The 18,172-nt window shown below is 42.1% G+C and overlaps 1 protein-coding gene across 4 annotated transcripts in view; it reads left to right on the top strand.

Moving 5' to 3' along the window:
- Positions 1 to 18,172, top strand: part of KIF5C (kinesin family member 5C) — a 164,811-nt gene that overhangs the window by 90,071 nt on the left and 56,568 nt on the right. For all 4 annotated transcript variants that reach the window (XM_090045797.1, XM_090045796.1, XM_090045799.1 and 1 more), the window contains exons 9-12: positions 2,586 to 2,690; positions 3,031 to 3,179; positions 10,152 to 10,300; positions 16,568 to 16,743. In XM_090045797.1, coding sequence (XP_089901923.1) covers positions 2,586 to 2,690; positions 3,031 to 3,179; positions 10,152 to 10,300; positions 16,568 to 16,743 — 579 coding nt within the window. The remainder of the gene's footprint in view (positions 1 to 2,585; positions 2,691 to 3,030; positions 3,180 to 10,151; positions 10,301 to 16,567; positions 16,744 to 18,172) is intronic.

Below are 18,172 nucleotides of genomic sequence, written 5' to 3'. Positions count from 1 at the left end.
AGAGCTACTAGAATGAAATGCAAAACAAAGCATCCATAAAGAATATTTTAAGTTTGTAGTGGAATGAAATGGGTCATTATCTAGTCGTATAACTTCATGTCTTCCAGATCTATATATGGATGTTTATGCTTGTTTTAATGATGATTACAGAAGGCTGTGTTCATTCGCTGACATATAGGCTCCTGGCAGATGTTCAAACAATGGCATGATTGGGACTGGAGCAATTGCTGGAGGAATTGCTACATCCCAAGCATGATGTCTCCTGCCTTGCCAGATGTTCATGTCAGGAGGTGTGATGTTTGGGTTGTAGCATAAAATCCCAATCAGGCCACCACGGAGCTGCCATAGTCTTGATCCTGGAGATCCAGACACAGGGATGCCTCCAGTCCCAGACTTGTGTAGGTTCCAGACTTATGGATATTACAGTCAGTCTGACCATCAGCTGAGTGTTGGTTCACAACCCCAGGCTGTTGGAGTGTATCTGTCAATCAGATGATTGTCAGACCCAACCCGAGAGTTCGAAACTTGGGTTGTTGGGGATGAGTTTGACAATTAGCTCATTGTTGGACTCTGCCCTGACAGTCCCTGGTCAGTTAGAGATCCTGGGTTACTGGTGCTGGTTTTGACAAGCAATTGATTGTCAGCCCAGTCCCAGGAAAGCCCAGCTGTACGTGTAGGTTTTAGAATGTCTTGGGGCACTGGGATCCTGGGACTGGGTAGTCTCTCCCCTATCCCTATTTCCTCTGCCCTGGGGTATCCAAGAAGTGTGGGTTCAAGCTCGTTTCCTGCAACCCAGCATTTCTAAATACCTTTGCCTGCAGCCCCCCATGGGGACTGTAGAATGAGGCAGTAAAGGCTGCTGGGCTCAGATTGCCAGGCTCCTAGGAGCCAGAGCCCCTCAGCTCTCCCCTACCAGGGAACCCACTCTCCTGGCAATTGATTGTTGGCATTGGGACCAGAGCTGTCCTAGTCCCAATGCTAACCCTCATCCACATGCCAGTACTGACAATTAGCTGATTGTTGGTTGTCAACATCAGCATGAAAATGCTATAAAAGTTATGGCACCATACAAACTAGCTAAAAATGTTGCACATTTTTGTGGCATAACTTTGTGGCTGGTTTGCAGCTTTATGCCACCATAAATTGACTGCAGTGCTGCAAAATGTGTAGCATTGTTACTGCATATGGTGTGCTAAACACATTAATCCATTGTAGCTGTAACGTGTGCCAGTGGCCGTAGAGAAGGCTATTATGGGTGTGAGGGCAGGCATTCTCCAGTGTTGTTTGGAAGTTTTATGAGCTTTCTGTAAAGTGTCCATTTAGGCCATTACTGTAATATCTTTTCAGATTGATTCCATTTCTGGTACTTTAGATCATTTAACTTATTAGGTGATGAAACATTAGCAATTAGTTCATTTAGGATCATCAAAGGCTATTAGTATGTTTTCAGGTGCCCTGTATGCTTCCTTTCATAACACTGACTGTATAAGCTATTTTTGCATTTAAGGTACAAAAAAATTAAGTAAAATAAAATATTTATCTCGCTAATCAAAAGAATAATGGATCAGAACAAAACTGCAATTGAACAAAAACTCTGTTTCTCACTACGGAATTAACATCAAAGAGAGGATGTTATTAGCAGATTGCAGAACATTCAGAATGTCTCCCTGTAACTAAAACCATGATTTTGTGGAAGTATAGAACACTTCTGATATAATTTTAGAAGGCTTCTTTACATTTGTCCCTGCTTTTTAACATATACATTCAATACTAATAAGTAGTTGAGAAATAATTGAGTTTAAATAGCATAGGTAGGTCTTTCATGTTAATGGTAAATTTTCATTTTTCCAATTTAGAAAACAACTGAGCGAAAAATTGGGTTCAAATGTATTGTTGTGGCTTGCCAAGTAACTTTGATTTCGCGTTACTTGATGACTTGGGATTGCTTTTCTGTTATTTCAGCCGAAAAAGCTCTTTCACTTACATTAGAGTATGTGTTTATTTAATTTATATTATTGGATTAAAAATGTGTTGATAACAGTTTGGAAACTGAGTAGCCAGTCAGAATTCCATTCTTCTGCCTTAAATTCATAGATTTGCAACTTGTGAATAGGTTTGGGGGAATTCAGTAGAAAACCTGGAATCGCATCGTCTTTCAGAGGGTTGTCCTGTTCATTGCCACAGTTGTTCTTCTTTTTATGTGAAATAGCATCCATTTTCCATAGTTCTATAAAGGAACAGGGCTGAAAACATGCTGCATCTTAAAAACCACAATGAAACAACAAATATATAACCTTTTTATACACATCTTGGGCAGAACTCCCATGGTTCCTTTAACCAAGAAAGGGTGCATAAGCTAGCTTGTTCTTGCGTTGTGCCAAAAGGAAGGAAAAAACAAAGAGAAAAAGATGAAAATGCTATTAAATGTTTTTAGTAGACATTTCTTAACAAACACTTTATTTCAGAGGAAAAACTTATTTTCTTATGAGATTCTATTATTTTTCCCCTGTCCCTTCCTGTATTGTAACTTTATTTGCACAAGCTCTTGCTGACAGTTCAAACTGACTGGTTTCTATCTCTGGTAGGTCAGCAAAACTGGAGCAGAGGGCTCTGTGCTTGATGAAGCTAAAAATATCAATAAGTCTTTGTCTGCTCTGGGCAATGTGATATCAGCTTTGGCAGAGGGAACTGTAAGTAATCCCCCCCTTTTTTCATTTGACAGATATGATTTTTATTTACCATGCACATAAAGCCTTTATTACATAAAGGGTAATAGAAATAAGATGATACTTCCATTTTAAAAAGGAAAAAGTATTGGCTTTGGACTGTAAACTAATAACTGTTTTTATTTCTGCTAGAACCATAATTTAAAGAATTCACAGTCACTTCCAGTTGAACAGTTAGGATGCACAGTACATGTTGTACACTTAACCATATACCTATTACACCAAAATTATCAGGTCTTAAACTTTCTTGTGCATATTAAAAACAAAGGCGTTTGAAAACAGTTATTTCTATCTTTTTATTTAGAAAACACATGTTCCATACCGAGACAGCAAAATGACTCGAATTCTTCAAGACTCTCTTGGTGGGAACTGCAGAACTACTATTGTTATCTGCTGTTCTCCTTCCATCTTCAATGAAGCTGAAACAAAGTCTACCCTAATGTTTGGACAAAGGTGAGTCTACCTAAGATTGGACTGAGAAGTGACCAACTTGGCTATAGTGTTTGAATCAAGTGAATATGTTTTTCTTAAAACAGTGGTAAAAGAAATTAGCCTGTACTGAAATTTGACATATAAGGATAAACTATCTCATTAGTCCTTATGTTATTTGAAAAAAAATAATTTAATGTTGGCAGGCAGCTGAACTGGTCCAGAGTTCAGGCATTATTTTTGCAGCTGAAAGTACTTGCATCACAATGTTGTGGGAATGTAACAGTGCTGGATAATATTTTTCCCAGCTGGCTCAGTAGCTGGGTTTTGATTTTGCTTCATCTGAGGTGCCACTGGAGCCTGCTTCTGAGACTTTTAACACTGAGTTTTCTATTCAGAGGCATTTTGATTGGTATGACCTATATAGGAGTCCACGTGTAGTAATAGGAATATAATGTGGATTTGTATTTAAAGCTGATCACTGTTGTTGCTCACTGGAAATTTTAGATATGTACATCTTAACTTGGAAAAGAACTCTCAAGAAAAGACAAGGATGAAGTAAACTTGCTCAGAGTGAAAATCTTTGACTGATCCAAAAGAAATGCTCCTGTGGAATTAGTGCAGGCAATCTGTAGATAGGTGATTCTTAAATTACTCCTTTTATTATAATCAGTGTAAGCTTGGATACTTTTTTGGAAATTGTTTACTTTTATTTAATATATGACTTGATAAAAAACATTATGTGCTAATAATCTGTGATTGCTCTTTGAAATATAAGTCACCATAACCATTTGTATAGCACGGTAGAATTTTTTGCTGTCTGTCTGAAATTGGGTTGTGTTTCCTGATATGCACCATTTGTATTGAAACCCATCCTTTGCAAAGAACATTTTACATAGAAATGTATAAGATTGCTGCAAGTTTTTACCCAGCAATCCTTTACTCATTAACGCCCCATTCTAGCCTTTATTAAAGTTTTGCTCTTGGCTTTAGTGAGAGAAGATAGACCATATAATTCTTAATTAGTGTTCTGCCTATAAACAGAAGGGGACATAAAAAAGTGCAATATGGATCTTGTTATAAAAGGAACAAGAAAGGCTCAGAAGGATACAGGCCTCTGTAGGGTTTCAGCTTTTGAGGAATTAATAGCTGGAGCCAAGGTAGGCATAGCTGTTCTGGAGTATTGTCTCCTTGTGGCCTGATTGATGCTTCTAACTTGCCTTTCATGTCTGCTAGGATCTGGAGATCTGAACTAAATGTGGCCAAATAGGCAGCAATGGGGAAAGCTAGTTAGGGCTCCTTCCTCAGTCCCATAAATTGCTCACCTAGAAAAATCTGCCCTAGGAAAGCTTATGTGGGCTCCTCCTATGGTTTTTTGTTGCAAGAAGGGGATACTTGGCCCAAAATAAAGTTATTACAGGAGGAAGCTGTCATTGACATGATCAGACTAAGAGGTTGTGATGGCTTGTGTTTCAATGCAAACACAAATAAACAAGCAAGAAAACCTCCTCTTGCAAAAATCATTTCTTGGAGGGATGTGCTTAAGAGTCTTTAATGATATAATGATTACCAGGAATCCTGGTTTTCTCTGATTTAAAAAAATGGCAAATTCCCTGATAAACCCCCCCAAATTTGCAATTAAAATGAAACACCACTAATAAAATAAAAGCTCTACTCTGTCTGCCTGTAATGCTTTATTCGCGCTCTGATTGGCTGACTGAAACAGCCAATCAGAGTGTGAATGCAGCGTTGGGACTGGAGATATCAGCATGGCAGAGTGTTGCCATTATGGCGGGGACACGGAATGGAGCGGGGGTGGGCGAGGCCAGCAGTGCTGGCCTTGCCCCCCCTGCCCTGCTCCCTGCAGGTGGCGGTGATGGAGAGGGGCAGGAGGGTGAGGCTACCGGAGCTGGCCTTATTAGAGGTGGCAGCGGTGGTGCAGGGGGGCAGGAGCAGGGTCGGGACACTGCTGGGGGGGGCGAGGCCACTGGCCCAGACCTTGACTTGCCCCTCCCCCTTCCATCGTCACCACCCGCAAGGCCGATATGGGCTGACATGGCAGTGGGGGGAGGGAGTGGGCCCAACACAGGAGGTGGGAGGAGTGGGCATGCTGTGACGGCGGGGGGCTGATGTGGCAGTGGGGAAGGGAAGGAGTGGGCCCGGGCCCAACATGGCCCAAGTGGGGGGAGGAGCGGGCCTGAGGTGGGGGAGAAGTTGGCTTGTTGCAGGGCCGGGGGGGAAGGGAGGAGAGCAGCAGGCCCGGCTTGATGTGACAGTAGTGGGGGGAGGGGAGGAGCAGGCCTCTTCCCCTCTTTAGGCCCAAACCCACTTCTCCCCCCACCTCTTCCCCTGTGTCAGCCCTGAGTCTGGTCCTCCCATTGTGTTGGCCTGGGCCCGCTGCTTCTCCATCCTCCCCAACACCACCATGGTGGGCTGGCTTTTTCCCACCCTCAGGTCTGGTTCTCCACCACACCACCCACGTTGGGCCCAGGCCCACTGCTCCCCTCCCCCTGCTGCTGCAGCCCTGGCCCCCTGGCTCTGTCAGTACCCCTCACCCCCCCAGCCCCTTGGGCCCTCCTAATGACCCGTGGATGGGGCAGGTGCAGGCTGCCTGCTGTAGGCTCTGGCAGGGGGTGGGGCCAGCACCCCACCACTGTATTCATTCCTGGCAGGACGGGCCTGTGCCTCCTAAATCTGTGTGCGAGGCTGGGTGTGGGCTGCGGGCTTCCCCTTCCTCCTACACTCCCGCTGGGGCTTCCGCAGCCCAGTGGCCGGGACCCGGCAGGGCAGAGCAGGGCTGGGAAGCCCTTCACCACTACAAGGTCTGTGCTGCCCTGGCAATGTGCCCCCTGCCTGCCCTGTAGTAGCGAGGGGCACAATCTTGTGCTGCTGCCCCTGCCTCACCAGGGTGACGTGGGGCCTGGAGTGGCAAAGAGCTTCCCTGCCAGGTCCCACCCACTGGGCTGTGGAGGCCCGGGGGGGAGCAGCACAGGGGGAGCCTGACCTCACAGCGGGCAGCCTGCACCTGCCCTGCCCCCACCCTGTGCACAGGTCTGGGATGCATGGTTCCTCCATGTTCTTCCTTCCCCGCCCCCCCCGGTGAGTGCATGCAGCAGTGGGGAGCCTGCCTCCCCCCTCCCCCAACTCTCTGGACAAGCCACCCCCAGCCCCAGTGCATTCTCCGCCAGGGCCCTGTAGCCACACATTCTGACCCCAGGCTCCAAGCCCCCCACACTGCCTGGCTGGGCAGCAGCCCCAAACCTGCCCAACTCAGTCCCTCTCTCTCTATGGGGGCCTCAATCCCCGCTCCCCCCTGCCAGACTTACTTGCAGGAGCTGCTCTCCAGGCTGTCTGGTGGCCAGCCCATGGCACTCCTTGCCTGACTGCCCTTCTTCTGCGCCCTCCACCCCTTGCAGGCTGGAACTCTGCCAGTCTACAGAGAGCTCTTTGCAAAAGTGCAAAATCTTCATGTTTTTCTGTTAAAATGATAAATCCACATTTTCTCTGTTTTTCTGTGGGAAATGGAAAACCAGATCCCTGATGATTACTCAGTAGTGATGTTAACTGGGGGTGTTAGGTTGCAATAATTATAACTGGTTTGTTATGTAATGCGTCTGTGTTGGCTTAGACTGGCTTGTACACTGTTGTTGCTAGAGGGACAAAAAGTTATAGATAGACATTATGATGGCTTCACAATGCTTCATAATTGTTATTTGAGTTTTTATTTGATAATTTTGTTTAATGTTTGTTTACATTGTCTTATAACAAAATGAATGAATAAAGCAGGAATTGTACATCCCTAGCTTTTTTCCTGGATAAGGTCCCAATTCAATAAAGCAGCTAAATACAAGCTTAATTTTATCACGTGAAATGTGCTTTGCAGATTTTGGCCTGCACAAGGTTACACAGTGCTATTTTTCTAACATCCTATGATCCTATGAACATGCATTGCATCTTTCTAACAATATTGGATGCTTGCACATACGTTGAAGGGATATATGTATCCATAGGCTGTGCAGAATTCATAATATTCAAGTTTTCATTTCTTGGCTTCATATCTCATTTTGCAGTAATTAACAAGAATGGACCTTATGTGCGGAAGGCAGATCTGTTTAGAAACTGTTAGACTCAGCTCAACTTGACTAACAACAGCCATGATTGATGCTGAATAAAGAAAGTAGTGCAGTGAATTAATTTCATTCTATGCCTCCCATAAAACTATAAATAACAAATTGTGTTGTAAAAAATGTAAAATACTTTTTGAAGAAGCGGAAAGCAGTTTTATTTCAGTGCTTTTTTTAAATCATACAACACATTTCTTACTGAGGACAAGGATGTCAACTGAGGGAATTGGGAGTAGAGCTAGACACTCTTCTGCAACTTAAAATAGATCATTCGGGATTGTGCCAAACAGGAACGGCGCAGAGCAGTGAACTGTAAAGAATAAAATACAAATGAGAGGTTAGCTGTGGTGCTGAGTTATATTAGATCCATGAAAGAGAGCAACACATACTCTGCATGTGGTACTGGTCTCTAAGGCTTTGTAGAAAAGAAAATGAATATCTACGGAAAAAAAAATCTCCTTTTGGCCCCCTGCCTGACTAAAGAATACAGATTTGACAGTTGACTTAAAGGAGACACTTCTGGGTGCGAGTCTTTTTACTTCCAACATAGCTATGTGCCAGAGGGGCAAGGGAAAGCATTTTAAATATTAAAGGAAAGGTAGTGAACATTTGTGCATCGTGGATCGTTATTGTTTTCAGTAGTTCTTCTGCTTCCCCACATTTAAAGCACTTATTTTAAATGACAGCATTTTCCAGGGCTGAAGATAATCTCCCAAGAGCCATTTTACAGCACTGGGGAGTGTGGAAGTGCTTTACTGGCTTTGACATTACTCTACATCCCCTACCCTGTTCATGTTGCATTTTTACTAACGTAAACAGTTTCCACCATGTGCTTCACCAAATATTAGCAACTCTTTTAGGGGTTCTTTTTTCTTCTTCCTTCTCCCCCCCCCCAGTGCAATCACAGGAATGGACATTTTGAACCAGGCTTTAAAGACTAACAAGAGATGTTCACATAGAAGGGAGTGGGGCTTATATTCTTTGGCAAAAATGCAAAAAATAAAACTACTGCATTGCACAGGTAGTAAAACTTGCTGTGAGAACGGTTGGGGCATTGGCTGGAACGTGGAGGAGGAGCAGTGCTGTTCCTGATATAATATGAAATGGGACTTCAGGCCTTCTTGTTATCAGCTGTGTTTTTGGAAAGTTTTAAAATGACTTAAAGGAGCCGTGAAGTGTTTTTACAATAATTATGATAATGGTTTTTCCAGATGATAATTAGTCTGCATCTCCAGGGCAAGTCATTGAAAACAAGTTGTTTTAGGGAAGGTATTTTTGTATTGGTGATTCTGAATATGTTCTTTAGAAACTGTTTTCTAGATATTAGTTTACTGGTTTTGCATATATTTAGTATTCTTTGATTTTAAAGCTCTCGATCTAGTAATATGTCTGTCCTTCATTCATTCATGTCAGTGTTTAAGCATTTGAAGGACAGAGACTGTTTAAGTTTTCTTAACTCACTCTATTTTTAAAATGTAGATATGGAAAAGCAGGTGCCTTGCTAATTGTCTTGCATGTATGTGGTCTGTTGGGTTAAACCAAATTGTCAAATAAATTAGTTTCATTCAGTTTGTTCATATGTCTAAAAGGGTTTTACTGATTTCCTTCTCTGTCAGCACAGTAGGGTATGTGGTCTTGTGTTTATAAGTGTGTACGCATTGTAAAGCCACACAGGGCCTTTGAATGGTGTGTATCAACAATTTAAACATTATTGCTAGCAATGGCCTGCATCTCTTCTGAGTCACATCAGCCAGTGAGCTTGTCAGGTTGTATAAGCTCAGCAGTCGTGGACCTGGTCAGTTATGGGATAGGAGACATCAAAGGAAAAACCAGTGTGCTTCATGCAGTTGCACTGACGTTTTTAGGATGTAGAAATCTGTCACTTCTGAAACGATACCACATCCTGGGTTTCGAGGCTGGCATGCTACTGAAGGAAATGTAAAGTTGCTGTTCTCTTTTAGTAGCTTTGGTCACTTCAGATTCATTCTCTGGAGAGAACAGGTGCTTCCTTTGGCATCTCAACCATGTTGTAATTTGCTTAATTTACATTTTGACCACTTTAAATTCCTTCTGCAAATTCAGATGGAAACAGTGTTGTTGTACAATGCAGGATTGCTTTTTACTGTCAAAATGAACTGTGACCTCAGAATGAAATTCTCCTCTTCTAAATGGCCTTGGCAGAATCAGGGCTTTCCTTTTTCCCCCCTTAAACATGAATTTTAACTAACACAATATAAAATTAAGGCAAAATTTTTGTGTCAAATGACCCCCACAGGCTGATCAGAGGTTCAAGTTGGCATATAAATTGGTTTAAGTCCAAATTTCAGCTGTTCCAGTCAATGTATTTTAACTAAAACAGGAAGTACAAAGACAGTCTTTCTTCATGATTCTGTATTATTATTAGAAAAACAATTTATTTTCATTGACAGAATTTAACTAAAAAAGGTTACAAACCTGGGCAGGGATGCTGTCTTGCATGTTCCAGGCCAAGGGAGCCTGGAAACTGAGGTATGTAGCTGAGAGGCACTGAATGGCTGCTTAGCTGAGCAGCTCTGTTATTATAGTTTTTGTTTTTAATCAAAAAGCAGCACTTTCATGAACTTCCATCCTTAATTATAGCTGTATTTTGTCATAACTGGTCCCTTTCAGGATTAGTTGTTAGTTTTTCCATATAAAAATTACCTTTCAACTTCCAGGGAGCAATGCTGTATAGTTTTTGAAAGAGGAGTATACATTGTGATTTTGTAATTTATGTTCTAATGTGCAGTGTAGTGTTTTTAGGCTTTGCTTTTTAAAAAATCTGAATCCATATTGTATTACATTCAGAGAAATGTTGTAATGAAATGATTTATGCCTTCCTTTAATTGCACAGAGCCAAGACTATTAAGAACACGGTGTCTGTGAATCTGGAGCTGACTGCGGAGGAGTGGAAGAAAAAATATGAGAAGGAAAAAGACAAAAACAAGGCCCTGAAAAATGTTATCCAGCATCTGGAAATGGAACTGAACAGGTGGAGAAATGGTAAGAAACAAGGAAGTAGAGTGAATATATATGTATTTTTAATTTTAGATGTTTTGTAACTTAATCACAGGACAAACATTCCTATGTATTTTAATGGCACAAATAAAACAATTTCAGCTATAATTTTGAATGGCAAAAGAAGGTTTTTGACTTGATAATACATTTTTCTTCATTTTATATCCCTAGATAAGACAAAATCAGATTGTTATTAGTGTACCTTATATTCCATAATATTTTGGTATGTAACCTCTGGAAGCCTAGGTTTGAGTCATGGTAACTGACAGTTAGTTGTAGTGCACTGGATCAGAGCACTGAAGGTTACACAGCTTGCCATAAAGAAGAGAGTTTTGTTCCAGTATACCAGTATTGGAAAAGGAAGCAATACATCCAGTTAAAAAGTGACAGTTGTTTAAGGATGTTAGCATGGCATCTGTACAGATTGTACTAGTCTCTAAATTGTGCTAAAGACTTACATAATTTCATGAGTGTAGACTTTGCTCTGCTTATCTGTGGAAATGCATGAAAACTCATGTTTGTGAGTTGGGGGACATAGATATGTGTGAAAGAGAACAATGCTGTTGTGTTCCTGGGTGTTCTGGCTTATTTTGATCAGTGTTCCCACTCTCTGAACCACTATGCTACAATGGAATAATAATTCCTTTTCAAAAAGCAGTTTTAGTTCACAGAATAGATTATTCTAATGGCCTTTTTTGTTTTAAGATCACTCAGTTCTCTTGTGCATGCTTGCTGCATGCAGGTGCCTTCATGACCCTTTTGTCAGCAGCAACAATAGCTTACTCTTATGCCTAGGCCAATTTTGGAGGTTGCTGTGCTTTGTAACCAGTATCCTGATGTGGGAAATAGCATTTTTGGCACAGTGTAGCAGGCAGGGTTATGTGAACCACTTAACTGAATTCACTCACTGAAAATGAAAACAATTTCCGGTAACTTTGCTATGGTGTAAGTGATCAATCATAACTACAATTATATGGTCACTTTCTCTGTTCCTACATAATGAACAAGGAAATTATGTTGTCATTGTTTGCCACTATCAGCGAGATACAGACAGACATTACACTTTTACTAGTATAAGTGATTGAAAACCGGTCTATACCCATAACACAACAGAAGTTTGGTACACATAGGTTGGTTTAAAAATAGTAAAACCCAGTCTAAGATTTGCCCTGCCCACCAAAGGGTGAATGTGTGGTCTGTTCACTACCAATCTAAACTACACTACTTGCAGAAAATCACGCAACTTAGATGAAGTCCATCTCAGGCTTTTTGAATGTCTGTACCTAACCTTTGTGTTCAACTGGAATATTACATTCATGCAATTGTGTGTCAGTTATATGATAAACTGGTATATGGTACAAAGTGTGAAATTTGTGGATAAAAAACTAATTATAAGACCATTTTTTCCTTTAAGACTCCTAGTGGAGTTTTTACTGCTCCTTATTACAAAGTAGTTAAAGGAGCATAGTAACAATTCTTAAAACTATTCTATTACCTTTTTTCCCAGTTAAATTGATATATAAATGTAGAAGAATTATATTGAAGTCAGTAGGTTCTCTGGCTTTACATTTGTGTAGCTGAAGGCAGAATTTGATTTCTAAAATTTCCATAAGAGCTGTATTTTTCGACTACATCAGAAACATCTAGAATTTAAAAAATGTGCACAAAAAACTTTGGAACTAAATCAGTTTATTGTAGCTAGTTGCACTGAAGGCAGTGTATATTACCTTTCATGAGTACTAAAATCACATGAGGTCTGGGAAAAGGAAAGCGGACAGAATACCCATAAAGTGATCTTTTTTGATTAACTTCTCAGTTTCTGTCATTTGAAAGATCACTCTCTTTCAGCCATGGGTTTCTGCTCTTTAGTGCCTCCAGAATTGCTGCATATTTTCTACGTGTGAGTTTAGCAGGAAAAAAAGTCCATTAGTACTGCCATTAGAAACTGTCGCCTGATCTGAAGATTCACCACCTGCCTGCCCTCCTGTGGCTTTTAGATGGAATTTCTGTGGGGAGCTGCAAATAACCCTGTTCAGAGTACCATAAAGAACAAAATTGCAGCTATGGCTGTATGGTTTAATTCATGAAATTGGGGAGACAGAGGAGGGTAGCGAAAGAAGGTAACTTGGTAGGTGGCTTTTGTGTTAGAAATGTTAATGAGTAGGTGCCAATTTAAAGGCTTTCATCTACTCACAAGTTTGACATTGTAATGGATGGTGCTTGTTTTTCATTAAAGAGAAAAAAGTTGAATCAAATATGTTAAAAAAAAGGAAAAAAAAAAAGGAAGTACTAAAGGGTTATAGTCAAGGGCCATTTGAAAAAAGAAGTGTGTGTCATTTGAGTCCAGTGCTAGCATCTAAATGTTAATTATATGCAACATTATGAGCAAACACAGAAGGTAAATAAATGCAAGCCAGTGATTTGGCATTGAGGGATGCGAGTCAAAAGATAGATGTCTTACTCACTTAATAACTCTGGTTTTAAATACACATACAATTTTCAGTGGGCTCATTAAGAGGCAACCCTCTTTGTCTTTAATGAAAGCAGAAAAAATAAAATCTTTATCATTTTCAAATGTTCCTCTTCCCTCCTCTTTAGAGCTTATCTTCCTTATTAGTTACCTAGCGATAGCTTCTGTGGCCTTCTCTGGAGACTCAGGCCACTTCAGTGCAGGGAATATTTCTCCATTAGTGCTTTGGAATTGCCATGGAGACGGTTTGCCTGATGTTGGTCTTCTATAGTGCTGGGAATTTATAATCCCCTTGTGTGCTTGTATGCTTGATTCTGTGTTTACTAAATGTCACTTTCTAAACGCCTTTTCCATCCTAGAAAGATGGGAGTGTTTTTAGAATAAGGCACATGGATACACTGCTGAGTAAACAATGTTTGTAACATACTATCTTATTTTTTTCACCTACCAATATGCCCCTCTTTCTGTTTCATTGGTCTTTCTCAGTTACGGTTTATTTGCATTTAAAATATATTATTGATTATTTGATCATTTGAATAAGATTGATTGGTGGAAGGCAGAAACAAAGATGTGATCCCAGTTCCCACTGAAATCACTGGATTAAGCACATGCATATCCTGTGTATTAGGATTGAAAGGATATTGTCATGAAACTTGAAACAAAAAATTTAGCCTTTTCTTCATACAGCAACCTGAATGGAAACATTTCTGATATTTTCAAAAAATTGAAACTTCTTTTTGAAAACATATTTCTTGTTGTAGCAAGACACTTTGCCTGAGAGGCAGCTTCCAGGTTATGCAGAGGCTGATTGCAGGCTTACCTGATGGGAGAGGGCCAGGCTGGAGCTAGATAAGCCCAATGCCTGAGTCCGTGAGCCTGGATAGAGGAGTTCTCTGCAGGAGGACTCCTGATCGGCCTAAGAAGGTCGGGGATATACAAAGACTCTGCAAACCCAGGAACCAGAGAATATTTCCTGGGGCAGAGAAGAAAGGGTTTATGCAGGCAAGGGGCCTTTGTTTTATGTTGATAGTTTTTTGAGTTGCAAGCCTTGAGCCCCACTGAAGAGAGGGATCAAAGCCTATAAAGAATTCCCCTAGCTCAGAGAAGCGGCTGAGTGGGGACAGAGAGCAAGGGGATCGTGCCAACTAGCCCAGAGAAGGGAACTGAGCAGGGCACAGAGGGTTCTCCAGCCCAAAGGATAGTCAGAAAAGGGAGCAGAGCCCACCAGTCCAGAGGAGGGCTGAGTGGGTCAAAAGGGTTCCCCAAACCAGAGAGCGACTTCCGGAGGGACGAGGGGCCTGAGGACCCAGAGATAGAGGGCAGAGAGGGGCCCAGAGGGTCTGAGAGTCCTTAAAGGGCTAAGGAAAGCAAACAGTGGACATGAATAATACCTGCAAGGCTTATGTTGTGGTGTAGGGGAGGAATGGAGCCACACAATTTGCCCTTTACTGCCAGGCTGAGAGGGCCTGTTTCACCAATTTTGAGACTAGTGGGGTCCATGAGGGACCTGCTGAGGAGCTGATTGGACTCAGGCTGTCTGTGTAAGGCCCATGGGCAGCCTCCCTTAACTTCAGTAACAATAAGGTGTGGCAGGTGAACAGTCGAGAGGACAGGAGGACTCTGAGCCAGGCAGGAGTCATACAGCCTCCCTTGCATCATGGCCTCCCTTGCGGCTTGAATCTGTTACACTTCTGTAGGATTCTCATACATAGTGCTCCAGTTTTGGAAACAAAGGGTGCGTCTACAAATTGCTGTATGTCGCCATAGCAATGCAGTACATCACTGTACGACATGCTATAGTGACATAGCGATCACGTGAGTCTACATTAGAACAGCAGCTACTTTGCCATAGTGGCATGCTCCCCTGTTTTAGTGGCCCATTATGGAGAAGTAGCAGCCAAAACAAACCATGCACCACATGCATGGCACAGTATGGGCAGTTACTGCGCAAAAGGAAGAACTAAAGTACAGTGCAGTAACAATGTCGCTGTAGGGTGATGTGTAGACATGCCCAAACATACTGTTCTAGTGCCCAATAGCTAGGCAGATTTGAATGTTCCTTGTTGTTCTGAATGAAATACAAAAGCTAAGCTAGTGACAGAAATGGTCAAAAATGTGTTAGATTTAGTAATATTTTGGCATTAATCATCTCATGGGTATCAATAATTTAGACAAAGACTATTTTTAAGATGTTTTATGCTGATAATTTTGAGTAGTGAATGTTTCTGTACACAGTTGGCAGGAGCAGTTGCTAGTTAACATTTATTTTCTGGAGCCAAATATTTTTGTGTTCATATAAATGTGGTTGTTCCCTAGGTGGAATTTTAGTTACACCCCAAGCAATATGTATGGCATTTAGCAGTGACAGGAGTATTCCCGTCAGGTTTTAATGAACTTAGATTCAGCTTTTAGTGTAAAATACTTCCCTTTCTTCTCTTATTTTAAAAAATATTTTGAAGGAAAAAGTATAAGAAGAACATCCTGTCTCCCAAGTACTGGGAGTATACAGTTACTTAATGTTGGGTACTCAGAGGTACAATTGAAAATTGTTGGTTTTTCTTTATATGTGTCTTTATATCTTCTGAATCAGGAGTGTCAAACTCACCTTGCGGGCTAGATGAGTGGCGTGAGGCCAGTCTGCAGGCCCTATCCAACCCACGGACCTCCTCCCGCCTCCATCTCCCCTAGCATACCTGATCTGGCAGCTGCTCCAGCCCGTCTGGGACCTGTGCTGTGTGTGGTGCAGATCCTGGAGTAGCTGGAGCAAGTGGTGCATGTGGCGCAGTTTGGCTGGAGTGGAAGCCACGTTATATGTGATGGTCACCCTAACAGCTCCAGAATGGTGTTGCATGTGATGCTCACTCCAGGTATTTTGGGACCTGTGCTGCCCATGGTGCCTGCAAGCAGTGCCTACAGTGGAGGTCCAAGATTGGCTGTAGTGGGCATTGTGTGCAGCGCATGTCCCAGAGTGGGTGCTGCCTGTGGCCTAGTTTGGCTGGGGTGGCTGCTGTCTGCAGCACTGCTGCTGCTCTGGCTGGACTGTGCTGCATGTGACGCCTCTTATGGCCATTCCAGGATCCACACCACACACAGCAGGGGTCCCAGCCTGGCTGGAGCAGCCTGTGGATCAGGTATGCTGGGGGAGTGGGAGGGGAAGGGGCCTGTGGACTGAGTGTGGCCCATGGAATGCCCTGGGCATATGCCGTGTCCTGTGTGGGTCTAATCAGACCCAGGTGCAGCACTGGGGACTGGATGGTGGGGCTTCGTGGGCTGGATCTAGCCCACTGGCCATGTGTTTGACACCCGTATTCTGAGTCCTATATATCTTGCGTATCTTCCTAATGATGGTGGGAGGGAGAGGACAATATTTGTCTGTCTGTTACATAGATAATGCTTTATGGACTCTAAACTGAGGGTCTATTTTTCATATTTACCTTGCTGTAAGCCCATGGAGCAATTCTAATATAAAATGGATATGAGAGAAACAAAAAACCAGCAGACCCTTGTAAGTGTAATTTGTGAGATGTTGCAGCTGTTCTGTGCTGCTCTGGTGGTATAAAGTAGCACTGAAACCACTTCATTTGGTTCAGATGAGGGGGAATCCATAGAGGATGTGTGTCTGCATGTGAGAGAGAGAGATTCCATTTTGTGGCATCAGCCACCCTCCCTATTTCTGTTGGCTTAGCAGTATGCTATTCTTATCACTGAATATAGGAGATCTAAAAGCCTGAACCTGGGTTCTAATAGTGATGACACTAACCATTTCTTCTGTGGGTTCAAAGGAGAAGCTGTGCCACAGGATGAACAGATCAGTGCTAAAGACCAGAAGAATCTGGAGCCATGCGATAACACCCCTATCATTGATAACATTGCACCTGTTGTTGCTGGCATTTCCACTGAGGAAAAGAGGAAATATGATGAGGAGATTGCCAGTCTCTACAGACAGCTGGATGATAAGGTCAGAAAATTGCTTCTTTGAGTCTGCTCTTTATATGTAAATCCTGAGTGCAGAGTAGAGGTATTTGTTATCAGTGCTTCAGCTGTGGTGTGACTAACTGCATGGCACAGTAATAGTCTTGGACTTTGAGTTTTCTGTTCCTGGTGAGGCATCTTGAAAGCACTGGGCTCATCTGACATTTAAAGTTTCATATTTAATATGCATTAGCAGTCACAAATATTAGCTGATCAGTTTTTATGTTGGGAGAAGTTTTGAATGAGAACCATGTAAATGGAATTATTTAAAACTGCTTTAGGTAGTAAGTAGAGTGCTTCTAGTACAGGGTTTATATGCTGGTCACAGATTCTGTGACTTCTGTATTTTTGTCTTTAGTGCCATCACTTTTTCTGTGTGGATGAGGAGCCTTTCAGGATTCAAAGTAACACCTCCTCTTACAGATTGGTCTGGTTCCCCTGACTGCAGCCATTTAACAGCTTGCACCTTCAGCTCATTTTAAGGTTCAATGCAATTCTCATTGGCCGCATCTACATGAGGTGCTTTCTGCGCAGTCATTTAGTACTTGTGTATAGGGATGCACCAATACAGATTTTTTGGGCCGATACTGATGGCTGATTATTAATGAGCCATATTGGCCAATACCGATCCAATTGCCAATATGCAACCTGGAAGCTTGAAGAACAGTGTCAGGCTGGTAAGTTGGGGGTGGGGGGCAGACTGAGGCCCCCTCAGTGAGAGAGGGAGTGAGGTAGGGACAGGTGCTGCATAGGTAGGATGAAGGATTTATCGGTGCATCTCTATGTGTATAAGTAAGTACTAAATGACAGCGCAGTAACCTGAGTTACTGTGCAGTAGCACTGATGAATGCCTTTTTTTGTACTTAGTGTTGTGTCATGGTTTTTGCCATGTGACACTACTGTGCAGTTGTATCGGGCTACTGTGCAGTCAGTATCTTGTGTAGATGTGGCCACTGTAATGGAAAGCTTGCCATTAATTTTAGGGGCCTGCTCTAGTCCTTTTAAATTTCTCACCTTTTCACCGAGTCATAAATCAATCATCTTCCTTGCCATCTTAATGCAGTAGGGAAGGTTGCTACATGACAGGGTAAGAAACTGAGATGTGATGAATGTTACATTAAAGTTAATAAATCCAAGATTATCGTTCAAGTTTTCTGGAGCCTTTGTCTTAACTGTGTCGCTCTTCCAGAATGCATGCATCTTGGAGGACAGGAGCGTTTTTTATTGCAATTGCCATCACCACCATTATTGTCATTGGTACTTTATCTAGAGATGATAATAAAGTTCACTGAGCACTTTTCAGAATAAACAAATGTATTGGGCTTGGACAACAATAGAAAATGCAGAAGGTGTTCAGAAAGATTTGGTGACTATAGTCAGTTTTGTTTGTGATGCCAAAAGATAAGAGGGCATTT

The sequence above is a fragment of the Crocodylus siamensis genome, chromosome 4 (genome assembly GCF_052110815.1).
Source record: "Crocodylus siamensis isolate JL-2025a chromosome 4, ASM5211081v1, whole genome shotgun sequence".
Taxonomy (NCBI): Eukaryota; Metazoa; Chordata; order Crocodylia; family Crocodylidae; genus Crocodylus; species Crocodylus siamensis.
Note: the sequence above shows the minus strand (reverse complement) of the source record. Positions and strands in the feature narration are given on the sequence as shown.